The sequence below is a fragment of the Xiphophorus couchianus genome, unplaced genomic scaffold (assembly GCF_001444195.1).
Source record: "Xiphophorus couchianus unplaced genomic scaffold, X_couchianus-1.0 Scaffold1000129, whole genome shotgun sequence".
NCBI lineage: Eukaryota > Metazoa > Chordata > Actinopteri > Cyprinodontiformes > Poeciliidae > Xiphophorus > Xiphophorus couchianus.
Genome location: NW_020963042.1, coordinates 4537 through 23391, shown reverse-complemented (window position 1 = coordinate 23391; position 18855 = coordinate 4537). Strand labels below are relative to the sequence as shown.

At 36.7% G+C, this 18855-nt stretch overlaps 2 protein-coding genes across 2 annotated transcripts; both read right to left on the bottom strand.

Moving 5' to 3' along the window:
• Positions 1–2: 2 nt before the first annotated feature.
• LOC114141505 (adhesion G protein-coupled receptor F5-like) lies at positions 3–6827 on the bottom strand. The gene is made up of 7 exons (XM_028012049.1): positions 6745–6827; positions 2895–3024; positions 2144–2256; positions 1985–2033; positions 1712–1864; positions 1470–1634; positions 3–172 (listed from the first exon to the last, which is right to left on the bottom strand). Exons 3-7 carry the CDS (start codon positions 2252–2254, stop codon positions 3–5), a joined length of 648 nt encoding a protein of 215 aa, XP_027867850.1. The 5' UTR covers positions 2255–2256; positions 2895–3024; positions 6745–6827.
• Positions 6828–10457: 3630 nt separating this feature from the next.
• On the bottom strand, positions 10458–18394 carry LOC114141503 (adhesion G protein-coupled receptor F5-like). The gene is made up of 13 exons (XM_028012047.1): positions 18244–18394; positions 18103–18161; positions 17866–18011; positions 17581–17794; positions 16139–16348; positions 15917–16054; positions 15654–15832; positions 13831–13995; positions 12330–13733; positions 12183–12224; positions 11743–11802; positions 11500–11566; positions 10458–11417 (listed from the first exon to the last, which is right to left on the bottom strand). Exons 5-13 carry the CDS (start codon positions 16239–16241, stop codon positions 11338–11340), a joined length of 2238 nt encoding a protein of 745 aa, XP_027867848.1. The 5' UTR covers positions 16242–16348; positions 17581–17794; positions 17866–18011; positions 18103–18161; positions 18244–18394; the 3' UTR covers positions 10458–11337.
• Between the last annotated feature and the right edge of the window lie 461 nt (positions 18395–18855).

Here is an 18855-nt window from a genome sequence, read left to right as displayed (position 1 = left end):
CATCATGCTCCTCTGTTACCTGTGGAGAGGTCAAGCTGTGTGACATTCACTGTTGGACTCAGGGTTAGAAAATTGCTGCCATTGCTCAGGAGGCGTCTGAGGAAGTCCACTGTTGCGATGTCGGTTAGATTCAGCTCCAGATCAATCACATATTCAGTTTGAACCAGCAGCTCTGGAAGGCAGTGGAAACAGGATTTATGCTTGGTTTGGGTTTTGTTTGTGTGAGTAGCATTAAAATTAGGAAACTAAAATAAGATGGTGGTGAACCTCAAATTTCTCTGATTGTATTGTTTACAGAATGTTGTTAATGTTTGTTCTATTTATGTTTGTACTTTTGCACAAGAATTGCAGTGAGGATATTGATCAGTATCTGGAAGTCTTATACGTTACTAAATACATTAAAGTATAACTTATCTGTAGATTTCAAGTGGCTGTGCGGTGTAAAGGGACATGTTATGACCAAGACCTGACTTTGTTTGCATTGCTACAGTTAAATGTTATGTTATGCTACAGCCACGGACTTCAACTTGTTTCATTTATAGAACAACACAATATGGCATAATTGTGAAGGGCAGCAAAACTATTCTTGATTATTGAGTCTTTCACCAAATCAATCTAGTAGGTACAGAAGTCTATTGGTCTGAAGTCTGATGGTGATTGTAGGTTCCTAAATAATGAAGCCATAAGCTTGACGCCCTCCGTCTTTTTCCTTCGGTCCACTTGATGACGAAATGACAAAAAACCAGACTGGATCCTCGATAAAGTTAAACGCTTTACTTCAGAAATAAAAACGGTACAAATGTTACTTTTCCACAAAATGATAAAGAGTAAACAAGAGAGTCTAAAGAGAGAGGTCAAAAAACTGTGTGGCTCCACTCAACTCCCTCTAGCCAACACCCTAAAACCCTTAACTGCAATTAGATATGCAAATATACAAGAAGAGAACATAAAGCTCTCAGCTTCCATACATAAATTCAGTCTGTCTGGATAAACAACATCACAAACAACAAAGAGTATCACCAGTTTCTCAATCATTTTTGGTGCAGGCTGTTGTAAAAATGGGTATTTAAGTCTGAGCATTTCGACCAATCAATGTGTCTTTGGGTTCCAGCCTCTTGCCTTGATCATGTCCCAGGCCTGAACTCCTTGCACTTCTGTGCACTACCAGTAAGCTAGGTTAAGCTCCTAGTTTGATTCTCATATTTGATTCTTTTCAAATCTTTGTCATTTATTTCCCTTTTTACTGAAATGTTTTTTTGCAACTGGTACAGACCGTTTGAAGAGCACAGCACCCGTCTGACAGATGAGTAATTTTGACTTTTAAGAGTCAGTTAATGGCGAATAATGACAACTTACTACTCACAGGGCTATTAATTGTGCACTTATGGCAAGATAAATTATAAAATGCATTATAATACACAACACGTAGGCCACTGCATTTCTTTTGTCCATAACTGAGCTGTGATTACCAGAGATCAGCTGACAGGAAGAGCCGTCAGCTGGGATCGCCGAGATGCATTTGCAGATGCCGCTGGATATGGAATCACAAGCTCCATATGTGATGCAGGAGCTGTACGGCCAAGCAAACTGCTCTTCACACTCACACTGGAAACCAGTTTCAGTGGAGACACAAACTGAATGAGGAGAGATGAAAAGAAGTTGACTATGTAATGTTGATAGGGCTGCTGTTTGTGTCCCAGTCGTCACTCACCTGTTGTAACAGTAATATCTCGGATCTCTGTGGTGTTATCAAGCTGGAGAGGATAACTGGTGGCGTTCAGGGTCGACAGCAGCTGCTCATAGGTTCCCACGCTCGATGCATTTAATAAAATGTTTGCTGAGTAAATCTCAGAGTCTGAAAGCACTGCAAAGATTAACATCAGAAAAAATTCGTGTCAATGGTGGATATTTTTAAAAAACATCTAAGACCTAATATTGAATATGAGTAACCAATTCATGTTCAGTCTTTTCTCATCATACTAACCACTTCTTTCCTGCCGTATGTGAGGAAGAATGTGTTCTCCTTCCTCTACCTAAGTCATATGAAAAGTATAAATGACTCTTATTTATCTAAAATAGAAAGGTCCGTCGTTCAAATTCCATGTTTTCAGTTTAGTGAAATAAATAGATAAAGTGGCCTTACCAGATAATCCAGGGCAGGAAAGTAAAACTGAAAGTTACGGTTCCTTGTTTCCAAAATAAACACAGTCACCACAAGGGCAAAGACGACCAAGATTTTCAGACATAAGGCCATTCCTTTCCAGGAAATGAGAGAAGGGCAACGGAGGAAAACAGGACATCCATTTAGGTTTTGTGAAAACATTTTCCAAAAGCTTGTATTGTCATTGATTAAGATAAGAGTAATTAGTCTGATACAATAAATAGACTCCTAAGGGTACACATACTTTTGGAAGTGGACAGCTCTGATCTACGATGGTCACTGTATAAGATGTTTTAGAGCTTTTCCTCCTTGAATATAATCTGATTTAAATTAGTCATTTATTAACAGGTTTCTACAACATCTGGAGGCAGATCAGGGATTCAGCTGTGTGGTGACAGGAAGGTTTGAAAAATGCTCTTGAAAAGTAATTCAACCAGCTACCCACCACTGAAAAGATGCTTACTTCTAATTATATTTGAGTTATTATGTTTGGAAATTTTAGGATAAATTCTGACCCGTATTCAGGATTAATTAGGCAAAATCAAAAACCAAACATTAACAGCAAGTGACCACTTCACTGCATCACTGTTTAAAATTTCCTTTTAGATTTTGTTTCTTCTACATCTATGAAATAAATCAGGTTTGAATAGTAAGTCCCATGAGAACAGACACAATCCTAATGGTTGTTGGTACATTTTCAGACTACTTCACAGTGTTGTCTTATTATACACACCTTCAGTGACTTGTACTCTTCAAAATGACTTCAGTTGAAGTAGACCCAGATGCCACACAGTATTGGTTGTGTTTCCAGTAAATTCAGTGTTGCTGAACAGCATGCTGGGTCAGAGAATATTATCTTTCTGCTGTCAGAATGAAAATCTGAGGAAATGGGTAAAAGAAATACATTTATGTTATGTTTATTGAGTAGCTCTAACCAATTAATGTGTAATCAGGGTTATGCGTTCATAAAACGGCTGTTTTTCACCGTTCTCAGGTTTCCTGTCTGCTCTGAGAAAAGGTAGTTTTGCTAGCAGCAACTGTCTCAGGTGTGAAAGGTGTTAAAGAAGTTATACTATCAGAGTCAGAGCAAGCATAAAAGGTGGAAGAAATTTTTTTTTTCTAATATATCTGCTATTCAAAAAAAGTTGCTACTTTACAAAGAAATTACAAACAAAGTTTCTCCAGTTATCTTTTAACTTTCAGTCTTTTGTCCTTTAGGAAAGCTCAGGGTTAAGCTAAAGGTCTACATTCTTAACAAAATACTCAAAGGAACCAGGGTCCACAGTGATGAACGCTAATCATTATTATAAAGTGCTAAAGCTTTTCAGCTGTTCAGTTTTCTTTTGTGAAATATATACTGGTGTGTTGCTGGGATCAATGGTGTGGACTTCACAGTGTTCTTGTGTGATGACCGGCTGAGTTACTTTTCTAGGATATCGCTCACTCTTTTTCTGACCATCTGGGAATGATTGCCCCCAGTTGGTCAGAAAAGATTAAACCAAACCAATGTAACCCTAATGGATGCATTAAGTTTCATGTGTTGCGTATCATTTATAAATGAGAATATTGTTCCATTTCATGAAACTAAGCCTGAAATTGAAGCTAAGATTTTATTCATATTTTATGAAGTTGCAGGTAAACATTCCTACCTGATGATGACTGTCTATATGCTTCTCTACACCCACATTATTTTACAAAAACAAACTTAATGCTTTTTGGTGAATATTCACTGAGACCTTCCACCTCAATTTTTTAACATTCAATCATTTACATTTGGTTTGGGTTGACCCGGGTTGCTTAAGTTAAAAATATACAACAATAACTCCACATTTGTTATTGGTCAGGATTTGCTCCAGTATAACAGAGAATCTGGTCAGACCCAGTGGGGAAATATGGACAGACTGAGAAGATTTTTAAAAAACACTTCATATTCAATTCTCAGATGACAAAATAGCTGAATATAATTTTAATTTTACTAAAACTCCCTGTCCTGAAATTCATTCCATTGAAAGAATCTCGGTGAGAGTCTTGCATGATTAACCGTCAACCTGTTCCAACCGGTTTAACCTCAGCATGAATTTTTACATGGGCAGAAATCTTCAATGTACTTTGGTCTAATATTCTTCAGCCTGTCACACGTTGACAGATCGCAATTTACATACCTGATTGTCATTGTGTTTAAATGTCACAGGATGCCTTAGCATGAATGTACCAGACTGTCAAGCTTTTCATTCTTTTCCCAGTAGCAACAATACATCGTCACGAAGCGGACCCAACATCACACTACTGACACCGTCACATCAGATTCCCATACCAACTACTGTTTTACTGTTTAGTATATCATACAGGTTCTGAGTAAATAAGAAAACCTAAAATGCAGTTTTCAGATGAGGAACTCTTGTATGAAGGCCCAGAGTTATAAACTGCTGGACAAACTCCTTCAGGATTTCAGACGGAGAGCAGAATCCAACGCTTTAGCAATCACAGCAAGTCAATCAGATCCAGATTCAAATCTCCATTCATGTCTCAATGGGCAATTCATTTTACAGCAAGTCACAATGAAAACACGGACATCAATTAATATTTAATTAGAAGGCGTAGAACTAAATTTCACTGCTTCAAACAATGGAGGTGAGACAGCACAAAACTTGTAAATCAAAAACAAAGAGCTGGTAAGACTAAAGAGTGAACGATAAGCAAACCAATAAATACATACCAAAGGCATAATGAATGAGATTAACTAAAATGTATGAAAGAAAAACCTTAAAATTTGATTTACTGAAATAAATTTACGTTTTGATTATATTTTTATTGAAATGATTTTTCTTGATTACAGAAAGAAAAATGATCATTAAAATTCTAAGCAAGAAGTAAAAGATATTTCTGAGAAAATTTATTGAGGCCCACTGAGAGGCTTCTGGTTTTAGACAGGCTAAAACAGTCATGTTATGATCATCACAAGGTAGCAGTGAAGGATTACCAAAACATGACAGACGCTTTCTTGTTCCAGTCACAACATCTAACATTTATTTTCACTTCACATCCCAAAGTAATCTCATGGGGGATTTTGAGCTTGACAGAAATGAAAGTGTAAATCATAAAAATATTTGTTTCTGTTTTTTTTTTTATAAAGACAAGCCACGTTTACTTATTATGCCAGCAAAGTGCTGGGAAAAAAGAGCTGAACACAAAAGTATAAAAATGGAAAAGTCTTCCCACTTATCTAGCAAGTAACCAGAGGGTTGATAGTGGGATCAGTTTTGCTACTGATAACAATGACTTCAAAATAAGTTTTCCAAAAAAAACATCAGGACAAATGAGCTTGTAACAAATAACTTGCCATCTTTCTCATGTTTTTTTTCTGTACTGGAACTACAACAGGACAGTTTGGAACCGTTTTAGGGGTTTTAACTGCTCTGAATTCAAGTTTATAACGTTACATTGCATTAAGGGTTTTGTAGTTTGGTATAAAGTTGATATTGCCTAAATTATCGAGCCATAAACTATAGAACATGAAATGAACAAAAAACAAGTTACATATAATAGATAATAAAGCAATAAATGACTGTGAAACATTAAGAGCTAATCAACTCGGCGCCTTGTGTGGCAGGTTTGTAATGTTGGAACGTCTAAAATCCACAGTTAAATTGAAGACTTTTGTTCCAAAGCCGTATAGAAACTTTGTTCATGACCGAACAAACACTTCACTCATTTACAAGTGAAGTGTTTGTTCTTAGGGTACAAGAACAAACAAAGCAATAAGGGGTCCTAGTAAGAACATTACACCAAATGCTAAAACAGAGACAACACAACATTTAATTGGTTTAGTTTCATTCACATTTAAGGATTCTGGGCACATTTTAGGAATAAATTCTATTATTCTAGGACTCTTTTTAATAAAATCTATTTACTTTGATTTAGTAGAGGTGAAAATTTAACTTTTTATTTTAAAGCTTTTTGGCTCTTGTGGCTTTTATCTGTTAGTGATCTGACAAGAAAGCAGGTTGAGAGAAAAGGTAGACTTGGCAAAAGTCACAGCGCCGAGACTCGAACTGACACCTCCGAATATGAGTCACCATGCCACTGCCAAAGAGATTAATTTTATTTATTTTGATCAGTAAATTAATGCAGCAACATATTTGTTAACAGCGGCAGCTACTAACAGCGTAAAATGTCCAACCAAAGAATATCCTTCCAAAGAGATGCAGTCATGCCTATTTCTTTCTCCCTTCACAAAGTTTCATGTAATATATCAAAATTAATTACTTTCCAACACGCCCTAACCTTATTTTCTCTGTTTTCCTGTTACATTTTCATACGCATCAGTGTAAAATATCACCTAAGCACTCATAAACTGAGTTAACTGTAAAAAGGTTAGTAAGAGAAACTGCCATGAAGCTCTTTAGTGTAATCCTGTTTGCAGAAGCAAATTTCCTAAGACAATGAAATTGATTTCCTTTGTTCCAGTGTCAGTCATACATAAAGGAAAGAATACAGAAAACAATATTTTTTCACATAAACCACATTATGTATAAAGACCTGTCAGACTAAATCAAACAGCAGAAAATAATCAGCCTACTTACCATAATTCTTCTCTCGGTCTTGCAGTCTGTCGGCGTACTGTGTGCTGAGGCAACACTGTGAATGACAGCAGAGAGTAGACTAGAGCAATAAAAACATTAAATAACAGGCAACAAAGAGCTTCCTGACATGCAGCCAGGAAGAGTCAGTGCACTGGTAGTGACTCAACAGGTTCCATCGCTCCACATGCTTTGCTAATGTCAATTATGAGGGGACGTGCGTTAGCATGGTGATCTGTTAAAAAGTGATTTAAAGGTCTACATTTTCTGCTGAATGCTATTCCATTTATAGATTAACATCCTTCTGAAAGGATTTTGTCCATTTGAGTCCAGTTATTTTAAAAAGGCGCATACATTTTTTTCTCTCTTTCTGAAATTAAATCTCATCAAACTTCTCTTGTTTTAGGTTCGTTAGATCGCCCAAAATTATTTTTAGTTGCGAAATGTCAGAAAGTGTAGCGAGAACAAGAGATTTGTTTCTCTAAAAAAAAATTCTCTCTCTTTTTTGAGATTTTATTTGTAAAGTTCCTCAAATTCAAAAGCACTTTGTCACTATCAGGGATAACTGTCTTTTAAAAATGTATGACTTGGATCAACCTTTTTGGATTTCCTTCCACAAAATTCTGACACATTTGAGTAAATTGGAGTCACACCTGTGGATGTATTTTTAGGCCACACCTTAAACACACTGCGTTCTTGTTTGATACAATGTGAAAGTCAAAAGAAACCAGCCAAGATGTCAGGAAGACAAATCTTTTTCATCCATGAGAACAATTTACTTTTGCTTGAAGGCATCGCATTCATCTGTTCAAACAATTATCTGCAATAATAGATATGATGGGAACCTGGTGTAGATTCTGCTTTAGTTGATAAGACAGTAATATCTGCAGTCAAACTGTCCTGTACCAACACTCAGCGACACAGAAGTTCTTACTTCAACAGAAAAATAAAAAGCCAAAAGGCAGTTTGACCTCAGTCCTATGGAGAAGCTGTGGGAAGATGTGAAATCTGAGGCGGCCTACAAACCTGACTAAGCTACACCAGTTCTCTCAAGAGGAATGGACCAGAACTCTGGTAACTATGACTTGGGTCAAACCTTTTAGATTTCCCTTATAACAAGCTTCTCACAATGCAGCCTAAAAGACAGCTATCCCTGATTTAAAACTGACCAAATGTATGTAAACTTTTGAATTTGAGGAAAGTTTAAAAAACATCTCTAAAAATCATCCTCACCAAGTTTTCTGGTATTCAGCAAACAGAAATGATTTTGGTAAATCTAACAGACCTAAAAAGAAGTTTGGTCTGATTTAACTTCAGACCGTGAGAAAAATAAAAATGCGTGTGAATCTTTTTATTCTGTGTATGTAAATATCTGGTTTCAAATGTCATCTTGTTATCTAATTTCTCCAAAGCATGCTGCCATGCTTGCTTCGCTCCAATTATGCTTCTGCTGCTATAGAGCTTAGAGATCTGCCAAGATTTTTTTCTTTACACTTCTTTTAAAAGATGCCAAAGAATTCATTTCCTCGCCTATCTGCATGCTTCATTGCAGGGTTCCAGTATTTCCAGTTAACATGTTCAAGCCCTGCCCCCGACTTACTGGAAGGTTCGTTATGGCCTAACAGGAAGTTCCTTGAATTAGCTTCTTATATTTGTGACATTTTATCAAATGTGGCGAGTCCTTATCTACCACAGCATCACCATCTTAACTGTGGCCATCTTGAGCTTCATGTTTTTATCTCATATAGGACAAGAATGTCAAATTGGAATTGTACCTGTAGAACAGTCAGAATTATTCTCTGTCCCCAATCGCTGTCTTTCAACCTGCTCTGGGTGGCAGCACATTCATCTGACACGCCGCCTAAAAGGAAAAAGTAGAGAGATCTGATGAACAGAAGTTTACAAACTGAACACAATTTTAATTTGAAATATTTGGTCTGCAATTGGCCTCACTTGAGATCTTAGAGAAAAAAGAGCTTCTCGGTCTTCTCCCAGTGCCACCAACAGGCAACCAATCAGAGCCAGGACACTCTGGTCACCCTCTGTCTCATATTATACTGTCAGAAAATGCAGCTATAAGTGCTATTCAATGTGCAAGTGAAAATAGATATGCTTTGGTTCAAAGGTTACAGTGTTTTTTCTTTTTGACCTACCGTTTAAAGTTGCGTGCCTTCCTAAAAGCGACCCCTTTCACTTTAACTTTGAACACAAAGTTAAACACAAAAAAACATTTCAGAGGAACAGCTGTCTGACCAAAACACACTGTGACTGGTTTGGGTTTACAAGCATTTACAAGCCGTGATGCTGACTCAGCAAATCAGACGGGAACAACAACAAGTCGAGGTCTTGATGGTGACGGCTTTGGTTGATTCTCTGCATGCCGAGTAGGACAATGCATAACATTGGACAGTTCTGACTAAATTTATGCATAACCTCTCTTGGATTTAGAAATAAAATTATTTTCATTTGACAAAGGAAAGGCTCTGAAACTATGTAGATTGAGTATTAGTTTGGAAAATATTTTTTTCAGTTTTTAATTTCCATTTTATTTTATTTTTTCATTTACCCTTTATTCACCTATTTGAACAGGTTCACCTATTCCTAAATAGGTATTTTATCTATTTAGGGTGGTGAAATACTCTTCCTAATAATCAATAAAAAATTAACAGCATTAAAGCAATTAAACCCTTCTGACTGCTGAGGTTTGCTTTAGTTGCAAAAATAATAAAAAAATAAAAATAAAAAGCCAGAGGGAGGAGTCTGCGGTACTGCATCAAAACATTCCCTCAAACCTGACAGGGTAAAAAGTCTTAGTGTCTTAAAAAATCTCCACTGTTACACGTTAAAAGCAAGTTCTCTAGTCAAATAAAACCATCCAAAAGAAAACATTCATATATTGCTGGAAGACAGATTTCTGTTGATTGCTGAAAAGTTTGCAGCAGAAAATGGCCTCAAAATTAATGAACATCGGCCAAAGACTGAGTCACTTTGCAGCTTTATTGTTTTGAAAATGAAAACAACTTTTTCCAAAACTGGAAAGAAACAATCATGGAAATATGTGTGAGTGGAAACAACCTGAGTGTGAATGTCTGTCAAACTTGGTCACTTTTATTCAAAAGCTTAAAATAAGTAAATTACTTTGTGTTGATGCAATGAAAACACCAACATTCGTTTGGTCATGTAAGGGTGGACTATTTACACAACAGCAAAACAAAAAAACTACTGCAGCAAAACAATTGAGCAATTTTTGCCAACACAGGTAATTAAAACATAAGGTTAACAGGGGAAATACACAGTTTTGAATTTGGCATAAAAATGATTAGCAAATAACTTTTAAACCTCAGTTAGGACAGTTTTCCCTCACTCTTGAGATATATTTTAAATTACAACAAAATGACTTTCACACTGTCATAATTTAATAGTTATTTTAGTACTTATTAAAATGACGAGCCTAATTTATAGTATGCTTTTGACAGTTGTGCCTTAATAAATGGGTTGTTAGTTCTAACAGAAATATCAGCTTTAAAGAAGCATTTCTGTGTGACATGACAGAAAACACTGAAATAAACACATTATAATGACCTTTGTGTTGTATCACAAAGTGTTTAATTTATAATTCCACAAAAAACACAGAATAATATTAAGCAGATGCAACTACAGCAAATTTTCATTAGGACATGTTAACATATTATGAGAAAAGTTCCTCTGCAAGTTAGTTATACCTTTAAACATGGCAGAAAAAGGCGCTATATAGTTTTCATAAAATAATAAAAAAAAGAGGTTGAGGAAAATGCCCTGATCCAACTGAAAACAAGAAAAGTAACTTTATTTACTGCAACCACTGAGCCAAGCGTTTGATACAACTGCCCAGCAGATTCCACTGTGTGGGATAAAAGGGAACAAGTTTTGTTGTTCATTAAGTCTTCAGTTCATTAACTCTCATTGTTTTATTTTCAACCTTCTGGGATCTGCAGCTGTTCTGATAAAATGTTCTTAATTATTACCCAAGTCATCTTCAACTCATCTAATGTCCACATCTTTGAATGGGAATCAAACCAGTATCCATATTTTACGTGAATTTCTGTAGAGATTAACATTTCACTCAGCTTTTGAATTAGCCTTCAACATTTTTAAAAAATACTTCTTTTTAACTCCATTTTCTAAAGCGGCACCATTATATCTTTGCTTTAATTTTAAATGTAATTCCTAATATGACTGTTTTTACGTTGTCATATTTTACATAACTTTTCTTTCAATCATCTATGAAATGATCTTGTGTAACATTAGTGGAAGAGTTCAGGGTTGTGGAAATTATTATTTTATTCTTTTCAGCTCTCTACATTGCACTGTAAAAACTCCCATACATTCTGACTGTGAAGGTGTAGGCTTCACAATATCAAGACAGAAACAGCAGTAAAGTGCACAAGAGATGTGCCACTGTGTTAAAATACTATTTCAGCTTCCTTCATAAGTTTGTGGATGGAACTTTGTGCAATGGTTATGATGCTGGACTATTTATAGCATCATAACCATTTTTTTATCTTTAAAAAGCAGCATTTACAAATAAATTAACAACAAAAAAGAGGAATTTAGTGCTTAAATCTGCAGACTGCTGTATGACTGTGAGGAGTCAGTGTTGCTGCTTGTGTTTGGAACTTGTGAAACATGGTACACCCCTGGAAGACAAACAACAACATGTCAATCATGATAGTGAACTCAAATTCAAAAATGATCGTAGTGAACATGAAAACAACTTACCCCTTCTCCGAAAAATTCGGTTTATGATGTTTTCTGCTCTACTGGAGGAAGTTCCTGCACTAGTGCTCTACAGTAGGAAATAGGTGTGACATTAATAGTTTGTTTTGTGTATATTTAATGAAATCACAGGTCTATTGTAGGCTCTTTGACATATCAGTAATCCAAAATGTAAAGCTGATCAAATTATAGATTTTTTTTTTTTTTTACAGTTTGGTGAGCTTTAGTTTTCAAATTAGAACTTACCCTTGTGCGATTAGAAGTAGAGCTTAATGCAGGCACTTGTCGCAAAACAAGAGAGCGGATCTGAAAATAAATATATTTGTTAAAGAAAAAACTAATAGGTTTGGGGGGAGGGGTGTGTGAACTGTCCAGCATACAACATAACTAATTTTGATATTTTTGTTAAGCTAAGCTAATATCCTTTTCTGTGGTGACTTAGATTTTGTAGAAATTTGAGCAACATGTATTTACTAGTCCCTTAGTTCGGATGTGAAACCAAACCAGACATCAGCCTTATTCATCAGTTGAATGCAGATTTTTCTTTATCACATAGTCTTTGTTACAACTATTAGTGTGAAAACCTGTCTGCCCCTTCATTTTGAGAAAGTACTAGCACATGCAGATCAATAGTTCAAAATAAGCAAAGAAAATAATTACTACAAAATTTTAAGTATTCAACCTACCTTGGCATCGAATAACGTCCCAAACACTAAAATGAAGAAACCCTGAGGAAGACCAAAAATTACTTCATCAACAGAGTACAAGAAAAATGAAAAAAATAAATACTGAAATGCCAGCAACAGATTGCGTTAATTTTCTGGATCAAGTACCTGCAATGAGTTGAAGAAAGCAAAAGCAACATGGATCCCTCCATTTGTTGGGTCCACCATGGTTCCAATTCCCAAACACCAGGTGAGTCCGAATAGCGGAGTCAGTACAGCCACACATCTTAGAATGACTAGCAGGGCATTTTTCTCATCTGCCTGGGCTTGGTTTCCAGTGCTTCGTCTTCTGAGCATCTTGTACAAAACCACCAGAATGACCAAAATATTGAACACAACTATGGCCAAGGCAGGGATCACTAAGGCCAGGAGGGCTTTGGTCTTTGTCCAGTTTAGCCAACAAGCTAGATCTTCCCTTACATATCCACCCCCAGGTGCAGTGGCAGCAACTGTAGTAACAGCTATGATCAGAGGGCAAACGTATCCCACAGTCAAGCCAATGGCGAACATGGTCCATTTGGACATTTGGGAGAAGACCAAGACTGACCGGTACAAGAGCAGCAGGCTTGAAACAAGCATCCAAAAGAACATGGCGAGATAGAAAAAGTGCATGAAAAAGGTCGCTGCACTGCACGGTCCAACTGGAACTTTGTAGTCCTCGCCTGGGTTTTCTGCAGGGTTCTTTGAAATAGCGGCTCCAATGATGAAACAGATGTCAGCAATCAGCAAGGACAGGGCTGTGTTAACAATGGCAACATGGCGCATAAAGGCAGTGCTGTTTTTGGTAAGGGGTCGCCATACAATTCCTTCAATGATGAGACAAATAATTAAGCTGATCATTGATATTCCAACGCCGATATATGTCATTATATCCAGTAATAATCGTAGTTCTTCAGGGATGGCAGTTGACATAAGAATTGAGAACGATGTGAGATGGTTGCAGGTGCAGGTTACAGTATCGTTTATATCAGAAACAAACCTACAGCCCTGGTCATCCCAGGCACCAAGATTATCTAAGAGGCTAAAGTTCCAGAAGACGCACTGAGGATTCAGTTCCAGAGTGGTATTGAACTTTTGATAGCTCAGAGTGACGTTCCGAATGTTTTCATTTAATTTTACAAGCAGGACAGCAGCATTGATGGCATTGTCAGGTTTAGTTTCATTGCTGGTGGTGTCGGACGCAGTAAGGTTAAACGAAGAATTCCGTGACGGCATAATGTTGTGGAGGGTGGAGAATACAATCGTGGTAATAAAGACGTCACTAAGGCCTGTATTTTGAAGGTTTATGGAGACATTGGAGGTCAAGGCATCACTGAAAGAATTGCTGAATTTGGACCTGCCCATCTGGATACGTCGAGAACTTAAAGTAAAATTTCCATCCAGTTTGTTAGAGATTGTCTCCATTGAACCAAGAAGTGCTGAGCTAGAATTTTGGGTTTCATTTGAGTTCAGAAAGTTCCAGGAGTCTTTTGCATCATCACTAATGAGGACATCGACAGTAGCTAGCACATTCTGTGGATGAGAAATAAAATATTGGGAGTGTAAAATGTACAAAAACTTATTTGTACCTATTTATGAAGAGGTTAAAAATATAGATCGCTCCACATACCTTCATAACGTCTTTAGTAACCACTTTTGAAACCTCTGCGATTACATTTAATATGTTAACAATAGCTGATATTGTTGCCGAAGATTTTGAAATTCCCCCCTCCTCTTCTGTGACAACCTTACTTAGATTTGTTGAAAATACCTGAATCTCTTCTTCCTTCAGATCCTAAGACAATGAAATGTGCAAAAGGAAGATATCAAAAATTGGACAAAGTCAACAAACAAAGGAAAGAAGTAGGAGTAGAGGAGTAAAGTTCTGAATTTTAAGTTTTTTTTAGGTGTAGGTTGTTTTTGGATTTGATTGATAACTGCAAAGAGGTCGACAACAGAGAAGTAGTAATTTCTTCCATAGCCACAAAAGAGGCATTAAGCATTTGTGAAATAAAGCCGTTTATCAAGCAAATGTGCAATATCTACCTTATGGCACTAACAACATTTTGAAACACACCGAATTGTGCCAGGTCTTGAAGAAACAGTGACTAGAAAGACGGATGTGCTGTGAAAACACTAGCTGTTGGGGCAAGTCCAAAAGGATCTAGGTTGGGCCGTAGTCTGTGATATTTTTCCATCAGTTATAAATGGTTTCTCCTTCCTAGCTGCTGTAACTCCACAAACTGTTTTCATTGTCTAATGTTTTTGTTTCATTAATCTTCCATGATACAAACCTTATAGAATTGTTATTCTACCGGAATAATGGTGCGTTAACACTAAACGCATTCACATGTCCGATGCTACAAGTTTGACATGTGTGCACTTTAAATGCAGACAATGGCGCGTTCACACCAAACGCATTTCACACGTCTTCCTTACATTCAAATTCCATAAGTAAGCACGTTAGATGCGTCAAAATCGCTCTTGTTTTCTGTTGCCGGCCTATTTGTCGGACAGCCTGACACGTTAAACACTCCAAGCGCTTCAAACATGCCTCCATGGGCTTTTGATGTACCTCCACATAGACTATGAATGTAAATCAGATGTGCAAAACACATTTGGTGTGAACACAACATAATAGTTCTTATGCTCATGATGAATGAAATTTGGCAGGTTCTAGAGGATCTCTAGGTGGCTGCTTGAAAAAAAGAAATCTATTTTCTGTGGAGCACCTTGATAGAAATGATCTCGATCAAGTTAACTAACTCTACTGAACATCCTAATTTTTCTGGTACAGAGGATCCCAGGTATTTGCGTGGGTTTAGGATCTTAACTACATAGAATTTGAATGTAACGTAGACATGTGAAACGTGTTTGGTGTGAACGCTCCATCGTCTGCATTTAAAGTGCACACACATTGAACTTGAAGCATCTGACGTGTGTAATGTGTTCGGTGTTAAGGCACCATTTTTCCAATAAAACAATTCTAGAAGGTTTGTATCATGGAACATTAATGCAAACATAGCCTGTCAAGCAGCATTGTGTCTAGATATTCCAGCTTTCCAAACTGCCATACCTTTTAAATATTTTAGATTTGCTGTATGACAAATACGCAGGGGCTCCACTTTGCTTTCTCTGATCTCTTTGATTTTTGTTTCTAACTACACCTTCAACAGTTCTCTTAAAACCCTGTGATGGAATGTGACAACTAGAGTTGCTGAGACGGAACAAATGGCACACAATTAAGATGTTAAGAAGACACCGAGAGGAATATATTGGTCCTTTTCAACACTTCAAATGAGGGTTACTAAGTTGTTAATCATATATGGTGCTGATTTCAGTAGGAAGCAACAAAAACAATTTATAGGCAAATCTATAAATTGTTGCAGGTCTGCATCATAACATCAACCATACTGTAATTCATGAAAAATACTATAGTATAAAGCTACCTACCACTGAATTAATAAGTAATTCATTGATCTTGGTTACAATGCAGGAGTCCTCCACAAGTTTCCATTCTCCTGATGCCTGACACACTGCACTCTTGTGCCCCTCCAAGCCAACAGGGCACATTGCGGTTGCTTTGTCACCGGTTCGTCCAGACCCATACACATCATTGTCACATACAATAGCTTAAAGGTGCAAAAATATATACAATCAATGAAAACAAAACTAAAAGAGAACAAAATATTTCATGTTTCAAATGCTACACTTACGATCTGTAAAAATCGTCAGGGTTGTTGTTGCGCTATAAGTCTCGTCTTCAGCAACTTTACATGTGAATAGTTTTGTTTGTACACTGCAGCTTTGCATTGGATATTCATACTTGATGCAGCCTGTATCTGCACCGGCAACTGTGGACATTTAAAATGTTTATGAAGAACTCTGAGCTACACTGATCAGCTGAGCAATATACAGCACATTTGTTTCATACTTACCTGAAGTTAAAAGCGTTGAACCATCATACCACCTGACAGTATAAGGGGACTGCACACAGCAGACGACTGGTTCTTTTTGTCCCTCCTGGCATTTCGCCAACATTGTTTGCTGGACTCGCACATTAGGAGCTGATCTGATCTCATTTGTTCCCACATTTCTGTCTTGGATGAAAGTAATATTGTCTCCTTGCACTGAGCATTCATAATTTCCTGTAGTTAAAAATTCATCAGAGTGTTTATTGATTTAATGAAGTCCAAGCAGAAGAATTGCATGAATACTTGATCATGTTGATGCTAATAACTAACTCGTTTTGATTATACGGTGTAACTATAACTCAAAGGAGAGTGGTTTGCTTGCAACTGGAAGGTTGTGGGTTTGATTACCTGCCACACGATGTGCTTTTGGGCACATCTGTGTTTGGTTGTGAACATATTAGTAAGAGGCTGGGTGAATGTGGCTTGACTGTAAAAGTAACATTTCCTTACTAAAATATGTATATTGTAGTCTTTAGACAAGGGTCCTTTGTTCTTAAAATCTAATCTAAATGAGTCGAGTTCTGACCTGCCATCTGTTTTCTGTTGTTTGCATAAATATTGTTACTTTTTTTATCTAATAATTCCTTGGAGCACCAAATTGTTATTCATTTCTTAACATCTGGTCTCCTGTAATTCACTTTTCATCGGTTTTACAAAAACCTATAGATCGGTTACAGAGTGTTTGAAGTGCTTGTGCTGGACTTCTAACCAAGTTGTCTTACCCTAGTTTCACCTGTTTTTGGATTGTTCCAATTCTTTATTGGACAATGTGGTGATTATTGCTTCCTGGCCCAGTATTTGGTTTAGATTCTGTTCATGCTACTAGTTTGCTTGGATGTCAGAATAGGATTTGGTGCTTGCCTCCCCAATTCTCTTCTCTCTTCAGAAAACTCGACAACCTTCTGGACTGACTGACTCAGAAATGAGTCTCTCTCCTCTACACAGCTTAATTAAGAAGTTTTACAACACAAGACAAGCACAGGTAATCTTCTCATGTTTTGAAATTATTCACTTTCATCTGTTACAAAATAACTGGAAACCTTCCTTGTTCTGTGTGATATTTGGATCCAGTCATTTTTTGGAATTTTTCTGGATGGGAAAAACAACTGTCAGCTGGATTGGGCATTAAAACATGACCTTTGGTTGCATTTTGACCTTTGTGGACTGAGTGGAAAATAGTGCTCCATTTAGATTCTGTATAACAAATAAAGAGCTTTAAATGGACAACTGCTCTAAATATTCTACTGACCAAACTGGAACATGGGTTGGTTTTCTGTCATTGCGATGAAAACTGACGTAAAGAATTGAGCTCTCAAGACGCATACTTGAATAAAGGATACACTGTAATATTTAAATTTCACATTTTAGTAATTATTTTTAACTTTGTAAATTTGTTTTTAACTTACCAGCATCACCAAGAATAACCTTTTCCACTGCCAGCTTGAACTGACTTCCAGAAATAAACGGTTTTGTGCCGATGTGACCCGATTACAACATTGTTAAATTTCCATACAGGATTCTTAGTGTTTCCCATTTTGGCCTCGGTAGGGTCACATGTCAGTGTCATGGTTTTACCAGTATAAATGAACTTATTTACATCTGACCCAAGTTGAGTTGAACCTTTAAGAGAAAATCAGGTCAGTTACTTTTTTCCTTTTCTTTGAATATATTTCTAGGTATTTTAGACTTACTGTAGTACTTTGCAGTCACTGAGCCAATAACAGGAGCAATTGATATCAATGCTGCCGGGAGATTTGAATTGACTGAATTCAGTGCAGTCGCATCAAGTGATCCAGATTTGACCTTGACAGTAAAATCTGTAACAACACTTCCTTTCCTCCAGGGAAAAGGAAACCAATAACATTGTATTGAAACACACATTAAGACTACTGACTTAACATTTACTTTTAATGAAGAAACATATATACCTGAATTTTGTCACAGAAACACTAAAGAAGCCATCCAGTTTGCGATACTGCTGCTCAAGCTGCACAAGAAAAAAAAATCTGATTAATTATATCAACATTAAAGGACACCTAAAACCTGTTACTGAAATATAAAATACTTACCAATACAGTGATACTTCTTGAAAGGGTTTTGGATTCAGGACTGTCTGGATTGTTGTACTGCTCTATAAAATCCATCTTCAATTCAACCGACATGTCTATTGCTGTTTGTTTGAAATAAGATGGATAATTTTACTTTCAGGGTTTCTCAAAACAAATATTACACGTGAAAACACAGATTCTATAAATAGACAGTATTCACTCTCCAAGCATCAAACACCCTCATTAGGTGAAAAAATATACATATACAAGTTCGTAGATTTGACAGTGTACAAAACAAATTGAGATAGCATCTTGCCTACTGAGCTCCTTATGAAACCAGACAGTGCCTGGTGGCCGTCATACAGAAAATCTATGATCATCATGAAAAACTCACTAGAAACTATCAGACTGTAAGCAGTAATAGCTGGTCTGTGGACAAGTTCAGTTTCCTCAAAACCAATGATGACGTCTGACAAAGCAAGTTAGAATTTCTCTGTTCTTGCAGTGTATGCATACACCTAAAAATTTTATGATTTTGACATTGCACTGTGTGACAAAAACAAGTATGGCTTAATTTCACAAATAACAATGTGTGTGTCAAGCTTTAAACAAGCAAACACATTCCTGCTTCTA

Coding starts and splice junctions, on each gene's coding strand:
- LOC114141505 (XM_028012049.1), bottom strand. CDS start 2,254: ATGGCCTTATGTCTGAAAATCTTGGTCGTCTTTGCCCTTGTGGTGACT. Junction 1,865..1,984: donor CATACGGCAGGAAAGAAGTG/GTTAGTATGATG, acceptor TAATCTTTGCAG/TGCTTTCAGACTCTGAGATT. Junction 1,635..1,711: donor AGATATTACTGTTACAACAG/GTGAGTGACGAC, acceptor CTCCTCATTCAG/TTTGTGTCTCCACTGAAACT.
- LOC114141503 (XM_028012047.1), bottom strand. CDS start 16,241: ATGTTGGCGAAATGCCAGGAGGGACAAAAAGAACCAGTCGTCTGCTGT. Junction 15,833..15,916: donor CCTGACGATTTTTACAGATC/GTAAGTGTAGCA, acceptor TGCACCTTTAAG/CTATTGTATGTGACAATGAT. Junction 11,418..11,499: donor CCGAATTTTTCGGAGAAGGG/GTAAGTTGTTTT, acceptor TTTGTCTTCCAG/GGGTGTACCATGTTTCACAA.